General features: G+C 44.6%; 1 protein-coding gene across 1 annotated transcript; it reads left to right on the top strand.

The window, feature by feature from the left end:
* Nucleotides 1-383: 383 nt before the first annotated feature.
* Nucleotides 384-12,803, top strand: LOC124115145. Its single transcript, XM_046476015.2, has 6 exons — nt 384-504; nt 4,320-4,359; nt 6,172-6,285; nt 8,103-8,222; nt 10,407-10,532; nt 12,500-12,803. Exons 1-6 carry the CDS (start codon nt 439-441, stop codon nt 12,640-12,642), a joined length of 609 nt encoding a protein of 202 aa, XP_046331971.2. The 5' UTR covers nt 384-438; the 3' UTR covers nt 12,643-12,803.
* The last annotated feature ends 21 nt before the right edge of the window (nt 12,804-12,824 follow it).

The raw sequence follows: 12,824 nt of genomic DNA, 5'->3' as shown, positions 1-12,824 counted from the left end.
GTAGGTGTCAATTTGAACCTTATGATCTTTGGCCGTCTTTCTCAGAAAACTGGGGCGGTCGGGTAGCCTAGTGGTTAAAGCGTTAGCTCGTCACGCCGAAGACCCGGGTTCGATTCCCGACATGGGTACAATGTGTGAAGTCCATTTCTGGTGTCCCCCGCCGTGATATTGCTGGAATATTGCTAAAAGCGGCGTAAAACCATATCCACTCACTCTCAGAAAACTAAACGAATGTATGGGTTTTTCTGGTTTAATTGCTGTCAGTGAGTCTAGTGTCCGAATTGGCACATAGTCACATATCAAAGCTGTGGGAGGTGGTCGGGCAATGACGACCCAAATGTACATTTCCATTGAGAATCAACCATATGTTTATCTACTGTATTGCAACATATTCTATTGTATACTAGTATATATACCGGTGCTGAACGCTGACGACTGATGTGCCGGGAGTGTTCAGCTGACATCAAGATGTGGACTCAACTAGGTGTTCTGTTCTTTATTATTGTGAGTATACCAGTTTACCTGAATACTACCTTCACGAGCCTTTGACACGTGAACGCTCTACAGCGAATTGTGGACGTTGGCGACATTCAACTACATCACGTACTATTCCGTTGTGTTGACTGATAGTGCCTTGTGTGTGTGTGATACTGTTTATGTATTTTTGGTTCGTGGGAATTCCGGGTATCTGCCATGTTTGACTTGAAGCGATTCTGTTATGTTGACTTGAAATTATTCTGGGTATCTGTCATGTTGACTTGAAGTAATTCCGGGCATCTCTTATGTTTGACCTGAAGTAATTCCGGGTATCTGTTATGTTTGACTTGAAGTAATTCCGGGTATCTGTTATGTTTGACTTGAAGCGATTCTGGGTATCTGTAATGTTGACTTGAAGTAATTCTGGGTATCTGTTATGTTGACTTGAAGTAATTCTGGGTATCTGTTATGTTGACTTGAAGTAATTCTGGGTATCTGTTATGTTTGACTTGAAGCGATTCTGGGCATCTGTTATGTTTGACTTGAAGTAATTCCGGGTATCTGTTATGTTGACTTGAAGTAATTCCGGGTATCTGTTATGTTGACTTGAAGTAATTCCGGGCATCTCTTATGTTTGACTTGAAGTAATTCTGGGTATCTGTTATGTTGACTTGAAGCGATTCTGGGTATCTGTTATGTTGACTTGAAGTAATTCTGGGTATCTGTTATGTTTGACTTGAAGCGATTCTGGGTATCTGTTATGTTGACTTGAAGTAATTCTGGGTATCTGTTATGTTTGACCTAAAGTAATTCCAGGGAGAGGCAAAGAAATGTTTCTTACTCATTGTTTGTCTCCACGCAATGATAGTTTGCATTTGGCACGAAGAATACAATTAGGCCAGTGGTTCGCAGTAGGCATCGCTGACACCGGGATATCTAATTAGTTGGTTCGCAGTAGGCATCGCTGACACCATGATATTTAATTAGCTGGTTCGCAGTAGGCATCGCTGACACTAGGATATTTAATTAGTTGGTTCGCAGTAGGCATCGCTGACACCATGATATTTAATTAGCTGGTTTGCAGTAGGCATCGCTGACACTAGGATATTTAATTAGTTGGTTCGCGGTAGGCATCGCTGACACCAGGATATTTAATTAGTTGGTTCGCAGTAGGCATCGCTGACACTAGGATATTTAATTAGTTGGTTCGCAGTAGGCATCGCTGACACCATGATATTTAATTAGCTGGTTCGCAGTAGGCATCGCTGACACCATGATATTTAATTAGTTGGTTCGCAGTAGGCATTGCTGACACGAGGATATTTAATTAGTTGGTTCGCAGTGGGCATCACTGACAACGGGATATTTAATTAGGTTGTTGCAGTAGGCATCACTGACACCGGGATATTTAATTAGTTGCTGCAATAGGCATCACTGACACCGGGATATTTAATTAGGTTGCTGCAATAGGCATCACTGACACCGGGATATTTAATTAGGTTGCTGCAGTAGGCATCACTGACACCGGGATATTTAATTAGGTTGTTGCAATAGGCATCACTGACACCGGGATATTTAATTAGGTTGTTGCAATAGGCATCGCTGACACCGGGATATTTAATTAGGTTGTTGCAATAGGCATCACTGACACCGGGATATTTAATTAGGTTGCTGCAGTAGGCATCACTGACACCGGGATATTTAATTAGGTTGTTGCAATAGGCATCACTGACACCGGGATATTTAATTAGGTTGTTGCAGTAGGCATCACTGACACCGGGGTATTTAATTAGGTTGTTGCAATAGGCATCACTGACACCGGGATATTTAATTAGGTTGTTGCAATAGGCATCACTGACACCGGGATATTTAATTAGGTTGCTGCAATAGGCATCACTGACAACGGGATATTCAATTAGGTTGTTGCAATAGGCATCACTGACACCGGGATATTTAATTAGGTTGCTGCAGTAGGCATCACTGACACCGGGATATTAAATTTGGTTGTTGCAATAGGCATCACTGACACCGGGATATTTAATTAGGTTGTTGCAATAGGCATCACTGACACCGGATATTTAATTAGGTTGCTGCAGTAGGCATCACTGACGCCGGGATATTTAATTGGGGTGGTGCAATAGGCATCACTGACACCGGGATATTTAATTAGGTTGTTGCAATAGGCATCGCTGACACCGGGATATTTAATTAGGTTGCTGCAATAGGCATCACTGACACCGGGATATTTAATTAGGTTGTTGCAATAGGCATCACTGACACCGGGATATTTAATTAGGTTGTTGCAATAGGCATCGCTGACACCGGGATATTTAATTAGGTTGCTGCAATAGGCATCGCTGACACCGGGATATTTAATTAGGTTGCTGCAATAGGCATCGCTGACACCGGGATATTTAATTAGGTTGTTGCAATAGGCATCACTGACACCGGGATATTTAATTAGGTTGTTGCAATAGGCATCGCTGACACCGGATATTTAATTAGGTTGCTGCAGTAGGCATCACTGACACCGGGATATTTAATTAGGTTGTTGCAATAGGCATCACTGACACCGGGATATTTAATTAGGTTGTTGCAATAGGCATCGCTGACACCGGGATATTTAATTAGGTTGTTGCAATAGGCATCACTGACACCGGGATATTTAATTTGTCGGTTTGCATTGGGCGTCGCTGGCTAAAGAGATTACCTCAACGTTACAACGTTCGCAAAACTGTTGAGGATTGTACATGCTGGTATGCTGATAGTTATTTACTTATGAAGTAACGGCTGTTCCGAGTATAAGGATCAGGGCTTCTGTCAAAGTGTCTGCAGATTTATTTTGCTGAAGTAAGTGAGTTTGGGTTTTACGCCGCTTTTAGCAATATTCCAGCAATATCACGTCGGGGGACACCAGAAATGAGCTTCACACATTGTACCCATGTGGGGAATCGAACCCGGGTCTTCGGCGTGACGAGCGAACGCTTTAACCACTAGGCTACCCCACCGCCCCTATTTTGCTGAAAGCTATGAACCATATACATGAACGAGGCGAGTTTACTGGCCGCTGTAATCTGACACTGGGAGCCAGGCGTCGAGTAACAACATCCGTTCATGTTTCCCGTTCAAATATTTTCTGGCTTCACAAGTGCATGTTTTATACCATTCCTTAGTGAACAATGGGTAATTCCATCTTCGACAACAACAACGCTGTTTGTTGATTGCTTGTTTCAAAATGTTTGGTTACTTAAAAGTAACTGGTTCAGGAACTTGGGGTATAAAACCTAGCTTCCACGATAGTGCTTAGTGTGCAGTCTGGCGGAGCTTATGAAGCTTATGAAGGCCTCAGCATCAGCATCAGCAGAATCAGCATCAGGTTATGGTGTAAGAGTTTTACTGTAGGAGTTAGTTGTCGTTGTGTGTTTTACAACAGTTCAGTTTAAGAACACCAGAAAAGGACTTCACACATTTCAGGAATAGGACCCGGGCCCTTTGCGTGACGAGGGAAGGCTGTGATCACCAGGCCAACCTTCCTCCCGCGAGCAGTTAACGTGGGATAGATTCATACATTGCACCTTTCAAAGAGAACCGTGAAGATCCGGGTAGAATAGGTCTTCAGCAACCCATGCTTGCCTTAAAAGGCGACTATGCTTGTCGTAAGAGGCGACAAACGGGATTGGATGGTCATGCTCGCTGACTTAGTTGATGCATGTCATCGTATCTCAATTGCGTGGATCGATGCTCGTGATGTCAATCACTGGATTGTCTGGTCCAGACTCGATTATTTACAGACCGCCGTCATGTGGCTGGAATATTGCGTTAATAAGTTTCTTCTCTTACAGGCAACGGTTGACAGAGCAACAACACAAGCTGGCGTTACAAGTGCGTATTTTACATCATTCTGATGTGAACAACTTTGTTCATCAACAACAAAGCTGAAAAAGTTTTTATTGACTTTATCGACTTTACAAAGTAGGTTCACTTGATACTTATTTTTACATGTACTTGGTCTACAATGTGCAAGTAGTTGTCAGTGAGTGAGTGAGTGAGTGAGTGAGTGAGTGAGTGTTGTTTAAAGCCAGAGTCGTCAATAACCCGCTATATCACGCGGCAGGTAAGTAATTGTGTTTGGAATCGATAAACAGGTGATAGGGTTCTGTCGATCCCTTCAAAGGGATGTACTTGGGAACTGCTTAGGCTAGGACCCCCCACCCCCACCCCCCAAAACCCCCCCAAAAAAGAAAGAAAAAAAAAAGAAAAGAAAAAACACACCACATAAACAAACAACAACCAACCAAACCAAACCAAAACAAAACAAACCAAACCAAACCAAACAAACAAACAAACATAAACAAAACAACAAACAAACAAAAACAAAACAACGGTCTGAAACTTATGATGGTGTATATATATTTCACTAGAAAAAGAAACATTCAAACGGATTGAGGTCCCGAAACACGTTTCCGCTGATTGACATTCCCTTTTGTGAGGAGGCGCGTCGTCAATACTCGACGTGTTTGACTCACTCATACACTCATACACTCACTCACTCTGTTATGTAACTATTGTGCACGTGACACCATTGAAGGTATTGTCTACCGTTCAGCCAACAGCCCGTTAAGCGGTTTTACCGTTCAGCCAACAGCCCGTTAAAACGGTTCTACCGTTCAGCAAACAGCCCGTTAAAACGGTTCTACCGTTCAGCAAACAGCCCGTTAAACGGTTCTACCCTTCAGCCAACAGCCCGTTAAACGGTTCTACCGTTCAGCCAACAGCCCGTTAAAACGGTTCTACCGTTCAGCCAACAGCCCGTTAAAACGGTTCTACCGTTCAGCCAACAGCCCGTTAAAACGGTTCTACCGTTCAGCCAACAGCCCGTTAAAACGGTTCTACCGTTCAGCCAACAGCCCGTTAAAACGGTTCTACCGTTCAGCCAACAGCCCGTTAAATAGGTTCTACCGTTCAGCCAACAGCCCGTTAAAACGACTCTACCGTTCAGCCAACAGCCCGTTAAAACGGTTCTACCGTTCAGCAAACAGCCCGTTAAATCGGTTCTACCGTTCAGCCAACAGCCCGTTAAAACGGTTCTACCGTTCAGCCAACAGCCCGTTAAAACGGTTCTACCGTTCAGCCAACAGCCCGTCAAACGGTTCTACCGTTCAGCCAACAGCCCGTTAAAACGGTTCTACCTTTCAGCCAACAGCCCGTTAAATAGGTTCTACCGTTCAGCCAACAGCCCGTTAAAACGACTCTATCTACCGTTCAGCCAACAGCCCGTTAAAACGGTTCTACCGTTCAACAAACAGCCCGTTAAATCGGTCCTACCGTTCAGCCAACAGCCCGTTAAAACGACTCTACCGTTCAGCCAACAGCCCGTTAAATCGGTCCTACCGTTCAGCCAACAGCCCGTTAAAACGGTTCTACTTGGCTTACGGGTAATGCCGAGCGACAGGCCTAGGCAGGGTAACAAGAAGTACCATCTTTCAACATCCTGTCATATATGCATGATGCTGGTCAAACTATCTATTAATCTGTAATGTGACCATTGTGCAGGTGAAACCATCAAGGGTGTTTTGGTTCAGCCAACCACCCGTAACAGAGGCTGTGCTGGACTCACGGGTAGAAGGTCCATTTTAGGGGGAACATGCCCTTCGTTAAGTCCAACACTCATGATAACGCGTTATCATATTTCAGGCCAACCCGACTCTCCGTTACAGACATTACTCCTAACAGCATCTGAGGGTTCTAAGTTGAAAAGTCTAGCAAAGGTGATCAAGGACGCTGTTTACTATGACGTGGATCTTGGAGGTAATGCGTTCGATATGTTTGCTTTACTTGCCGATGCGTATGCTTTAGACACTGTGTTGGGCGCAGATATACTGTTGGCGGACGTCAACGCAACGTTTAACAATAACACCGCCGATTTTTTATTTGTCAATGTTGTCTTTTGAAGAAACGCGCAAATTGAGTGACATTTGTTTTAATAGATATAGCGACGTCTCACTGTATATTGCTGTGGGCCTGGTACCCATGAACTGTCGATTTTGGAAGAAGCATGATGATCATGGACACATCCCTCACAATGGTTACAGAATAGGATGGATAGAACACTGTGGTCACCATGGTTACAGAATAGGATGGATAGAACACTGTGGTCACAATGGTTATAGAATAGGATGGATAGAACACTGTGATCGCCATGGTTATAGAATAGGATGGATAGAAAACTGTGATCACCATGGTTATAGAATAGGATGGATAGAACGCTGTGGTCGCCACAGTGTCAGAATGGGATGGATAGAACACTGTGGTCACCATGGTTATAGAATAGGATGGATAGAACACTGTGGTCACCATGGTTATAGAATAGGATGGATAGAACACTGTGGTCACCATGGTTACAGAATAGGATGGATAGAACACTGTGGTCGCCATAGTGTCAGAATAGGATAGATAGAACACTGTGGTCGCCATAGTTTCAGAATTGGATGGATAGAACACTGTGGTCGCCATAGTGTCAGAATGGGATGGATAGAACACTGTGGTCACCCTGGTTACAGAATAGGATGGATAGAACACTGTGGTTGCCATGGTTTCAGACTAGGATAGATAGAACACTGTGGTCGCCATAGTTTCAGAATAGGATAGATAGAACACTGTGGTCGCCATGGTTACAGAATAGGATAGATAGAACACCGTGGCCGCCATGGTTATAGAATAGGATGGATAGAACACCGTGGTCGCCATAGTTACAGAATAGGATAGATAGAACACTGTGGTCGCCATGGTTACAGAATAGGATAGATAGAACACAGTGGTCGCCATGGTTACAGAATAGGATGGATAGAACACTGTGGTCGCCATGGTTACAGAATAGGATGGATAGAACACAGTGGTCGCCATGGTTACAGAATAGGATGGATAGAACACCGTGGTCGCCATGGCTAATTAATAGGATGGGATGGCTACGTAATGGCAGTGTGACAAATTGATGTTTACCTTCTCCGGAGAGCTGACGTCACATGGACAAATCCACCCGTGTATAATGTAGTTGTCGGATGTGGTGTTTCGTTCGGTGAAGATGAAGATGAAGAGAGCTGAAATGGGAATCAACGTCGCGCACATGATTGTTGCACTTATATAGCGACACCCGTGCACGTGCGCCAGTTTTATAGTGCTAGCCCACTGAGATACCAGGCCGCACGTTAACGTGTAGACTAACATTAAGTCTATGAAATCCTATTTTACACAATACCCTTCTCGGCTCTTTTGGTTTGACGCGGCCGGGGAGCGAACCCCGGACCTTCCGCTCTCCGGGCGGACGTAAGCTCTACCACTAGACCACGGAGGCGGTCTTGGTTAAGATGGACGCTGATCCTTATGTGGAACGTAGAAGAGTTCGGCTGTGAACTCCCTGACAACTACTGATCCACTTTGTCCAAGGAACAGATGTATGAAACTTGCCGAACATATTATTCTGCAATGTGACTGGTGTGTACGTGACACCATTAAGGGTGTGGTCTACCGTTCAACCATCCGTTACATAGGCTCTTTTGAATGGTACATTAATGGGCGACTGTGTCATACACATTTTATATTTAATATTTCAATATGTGATATTTCAGGAAATAATGGCTTGACGAGCAAGCTCAGTCAACTGCATGGGGAGGGTCACGATTTGTTGGTTAAAGCAGGAACCATGAGGGACGACGCTCGGCTGGCTGTAGGTCAACTGCAAGGTCAAGGTAAAATCGTTGGACAGCTTTGCTGTGGTTGCCTGTTTTAGTCTCAAATCAATGTGTTTGGTGCAAATAATGGGCGGTCGGGTCGCCTAGTGGTTAAAGCGTTCGCTCGTCACGCCGAAGACCCGGGCCGAAGACCCGACATGGGTACAATGTGTGAAGCCGATTTCTGGTGTCCCCCGCCGTGATTATTGCTGGAATATTGCTAAAAGCGGCGTAAAACCAAACTCACTCACTCACTCACTCACTGGTGCAAATAAGTCTCCTGTTGGCTGATTTCTCCCTTGCGCTATAACATCACTTCCTATGTTTAATTACGCGATGAAGAAATAACAGATTGAGTGCCTTTCTCATTTCAAAAATAGGACCGCCTCCGTGGTCTAGTGGTAGAGCGTCCGCCCGGAGAGCGGAAGGTCCGGGGTTCGATTCCGGGCCGCTTCATACCAAAAGACATTAACAGATGGTACTTCTTGTTACCCTGTCTGGCGCTCGGCATTAAGGGGCTAAAACAAGGACTGGTCGGCTCGGAGTCAGTATACTGTGTTATCCAAGTTATCCAGATAATTATATTTATAAGTGGGCATTACTGCAGCCGACTGGTCCAGATGTGATTATTAACAGGCCGACGTCATACTTACTAGGGCGGCACGGGTGGCCCAGTCGTCTAAGGCGCCGCGATTCGCTGTGCAGAGTTGCGTCCCCAGAAACCACGCCAGAAACCTATGATTATGGGTTCGAATCCCGGTTCGCCCCAATTATGTTTCTAGGTTTGTCAGCACCATACCCGTGCTCGTCGGTTTCACCGAAGTGGTAAACGTCTGAGACCTGCATCACTTCGGTTTTTTCCCCCACATTAAGCTGACACGCCGTGATATAACTGGAATACTGTTAAAAATGGCGTTAAACCCAACTCACTCACTCATACATACAACCGACAGATAGGGGACCTGATGTAATGATAGTGAAGGTATCTGTTAACTTCTTTTCCGGCATGCAGATCAATATCTGGGTGTCCACAATGTAGGGCGATACATGCACGACACCTTGAAGGTGAGGTGAAATTGGGTTTAACGTCGCGTCCAAGATTATTGCACTTATATAGCGACGTGCATGCACGTGTATGTGTGTGTGTGTGGCTGCTTGTACTAGTCCGGACTGATGCCGATTTATAGTGCTAGCTCACTGAGATACCATGCCGCAGTTTAACATGAATACCCCACTCAGACACAGTATACTGACTCCGAGCCGACCAGTCCTTGTTTTAGCCCCTTAATGCCGAGCGCCAGACAGGGTAACAACAAGTACAATCTTTTAACGTCTTTTTGTATGACGCGGCCCGGGATCGAACCCTTGACCTTCCGCTCTCCGGGCGGACGCTCTACCACAAGACCACGGAGGCGGTCACGACACCTTGAAGGCAGGCTGTTGATTTAACTGCGTCTGTGTGGTTGCCCTTGGTATTGCACGCCATTCCACCTGAAGAGCTTCCCCAAGCTTGGCCTCTGGCGTTCACTCTGCGACCGAGAACACCCCACATATACTCTTTGGGGACCTGTGAGGGGACGTAGCGGGCCAGTCCAATGTCCGTATGGCGTCTCGTCGGGGATAATCGCTGATCTAGATCCGATGTGGTCCGGCATTGTCATCTGGCAGTTCAAAATTTCTGCCGAAAATTGAAGCAAATGGAGGCACAGGACGCAAAATGTCGTCATCATATCGCTGGCCAGTCAAATGTCCATAAACAATAACAAAATCAGTTCGCCTGTCAAGTATCATACCCAAGCCCCCCCCCCTGCTGCGTGGTGTAAGTTAGTAAGGTACCGAGACGATTTTGTCATGGTGTCGTTTTGTAGGCCTGCCACGCCCAAGTCTCATTGCAACCCGACCCGCTGGACGGCACTAGTCCCGCTGTCGAGAAATTACACTTTTTGCTTAACCAAACATTTCGGGCAACTTGGGATATTGACTTCCTACTATCTGTCAGGATATAGGAATGATACTGACCGAAGTCGTTACTCTTTCATGTGACTGTTGTGAACGTGGCGCCATGACGAGTGTTGTCTACCGTCCAAGTGGCCCCATTAAGGGCGTTGTCTACCGTTCAGCCAATCATCTGTTCCAGATTAGTACATGATACATGTTATTCATTAAGTCACAAACTCACCATAACTCCTCATTTTATTTCAGCACCCTCTTACTCTGCGATAAAGACATCCCTCTCAGATCTGATATCTACGGCTGGAGCATTCAAACTACAAGCACAATCGATGAAGGATGGCCTTGATTACCTTCTTAACCACGTGTCAGCTCAAGGTAAAGGTCGATAAGTGTAGATTAGCGCTCGGGGATCTGATGTCTAAGCGTTGAAATGTGATTTGATTATAATGAAGGGATTTGGGCGGGAGGCGGGACGTATTAGTTAGGGCAATCTATTTTCCACAGCTGTTTCAAACAAATTATAAATCATTGAGCTCCATCAAACTAAGTATTCATTTTCAACGCATTTGACGTTTGGGTATTTTCCACAAAACAAACTAACCTGTTTTTCGCTACCGCCAACAAACTATTCATTTGGGTATATTTCTGAACTATTCATATAAAACACCTTCCCACCCCGATAGAAATCAAATGGATTGTCCCTAAAGTACGACTACGATAAGACAGCATGGTCCGAGTTCTAACCTATTCAAACCTTGACCAACATTCAAAGAACCTTAGCACCTAGAGTGTGTAAAGTGGCACGGGTGGCCCAGTCGTCTAAGGCGCCGCGATTCGCTGTGCAGAGTTGCGTCCCTTGGGAACGCCAGAAACCTATGATTGTTTCGGTTCGCCCTGATTATGTTTCTAGGTTTTTCAGCACCATACCCGTGCTCGTGGGTTTCACCGAAGTGGTAAACGTCTAAGACCTGCATCACTTCGGGCTTTCCTCCCACATTAAGCTGACACGCCGCGATATAACTGGAATACTGTTAAAAACGGCGTTAAACCCAACTCACTCACTCACTAAAATGTGTAAAATGTGCCGATGTTGACGGTCCTATTACGAGCAATCATAGCCCTGGTCAAGAACAGAGTAATTGTAAAGCATTACCACCAAATCACAAACATACCCGTTCATAAACGCATTAAGTAAATATGTAATTCTTAACTCCACATGATTTCTACCATGACATTGTGGCTGAAATCTACATCGGTTAGGCTTCGGTACGGCCTTTGCAGGTTCGAATTCCGCTGGCGACACACGGGTTTCATGAAATTGTTCTATCAGCAAGGTAAGTTAAATTTGATAAAAATAATTTCCGTCATTGCCACGTGGTGTATAACAATCAAGTCAGGATGTTGTGTTTCATTTGGTGAACCATTATGATGACGTCACGCTATTATTATTGCAGTTGATTGGTCATTATGGAAAATGATAGAGAAAATATATATCAACCATAAAATGGTTTAGGTCGGAGAGATCGCTCGAATCTGTTAATTCGGAGAGTAGGATCAGCCGTGATTTCTCCATGACGTATGAGGTGAGATGGGTTTTAAGGTCGCGTTCAGATTATTTCATTTATATAGTGCATGCAGGAGTCTGTGTTGCTGCCTGTACTTGTCAGGACTATTGCCGCCTTTATAGTGCTTACTCACTGAGAAACCATGCCGCAGTTTAAAGCGGATACCCCACTCAGACACAGTATACCGACTCCCGGCTCTGTCCCCTTATTGTCGAGCTGAAGGCAGGGTAAACCAAGTGCCATCTTGAAACATCTGTTAACGTCCAAGTATCTATCTATCTATCTATCTATCTATCTATCTATCTATATTAGTATATATATAGCGTAATGGACCCGTACAGATCCGGGTTACAATAGGTCTTCAGCAACCCATGCTTGTCGTAAGATGCGACTAACGGGATCGGGTGGTCAGGCTAGCTGACTTGGTTGATGTATGTCATCGTATCCCAATTGCGTGGATCAATGCTCATGGTGTCAATCACTGGATTGTCTGGTCCAGACTCGATTATTTACAGACCGCCGTCATGTAGCTGGAATATTGCTGAGTGCGACGTTAAACAACAAACGAGCAAACAAATAATCTATAATGTGACTGGTCCACCTGACATCATCAAGGGGGATGTCTATCGTTCAGCCAATCACCTCTGCTGACATCCCCTGGTGTCTATCGAACAGCCAATCACCTCTGCTGAACACACGGGTAAATGGTGCATTAAAAGCCGAACATGTCATACATAAGTTAAGCATATTATATATATATATCATTTGATCTTACAGATCACTCTAACGATGCATTGAGGAAAGAGCTCTCCAGTATAATAGGTTACGTGGAAGAATGTTTGAATCGAGGAGAAACGATGAAGAGCCAAGCTGAGCAGGTTATAGCTCAGCTGCAGGGTCAAGGTCTAATCGTTGGATAACTTTGTGTAACTTTGCCTATGTCTAATTCACAAATCAATGTGTTTGGCGCAAATATGACTTCCGTTGGCTGATTTACTCTTAAATATAACACCACTTCCTATGTTAATTTACGAGAGGACGAAATAGATTGGTATTCTGATAAAAAGAATATAATAGGGTGATGTCATATATCATACATGAA

Source organism: Haliotis rufescens, unplaced genomic scaffold, assembly GCF_023055435.1.
Source record: "Haliotis rufescens isolate VD_foot unplaced genomic scaffold, xgHalRufe1.0.p SCAF_8, whole genome shotgun sequence".
NCBI lineage: Eukaryota > Metazoa > Mollusca > Gastropoda > Lepetellida > Haliotidae > Haliotis > Haliotis rufescens.
Note: the sequence above shows the minus strand (reverse complement) of the source record. Positions and strands in the feature narration are given on the sequence as shown.

Bases quoted from the DNA above. Each gene is read 5' to 3' on its own strand.
- LOC124115145 (XM_046476015.2), top strand. From the start codon at position 439: ATGTGCCGGGAGTGTTCAGCTGACATCAAGATGTGGACTCAACTAGGT. The intron at 505-4,319 runs GTGAGTATACCA...CTTCTCTTACAG, and splicing joins GTGTTCTGTTCTTTATTATT to GCAACGGTTGACAGAGCAAC. The intron at 10,533-12,499 runs GTAAAGGTCGAT...TTGATCTTACAG, and splicing joins TAACCACGTGTCAGCTCAAG to ATCACTCTAACGATGCATTG.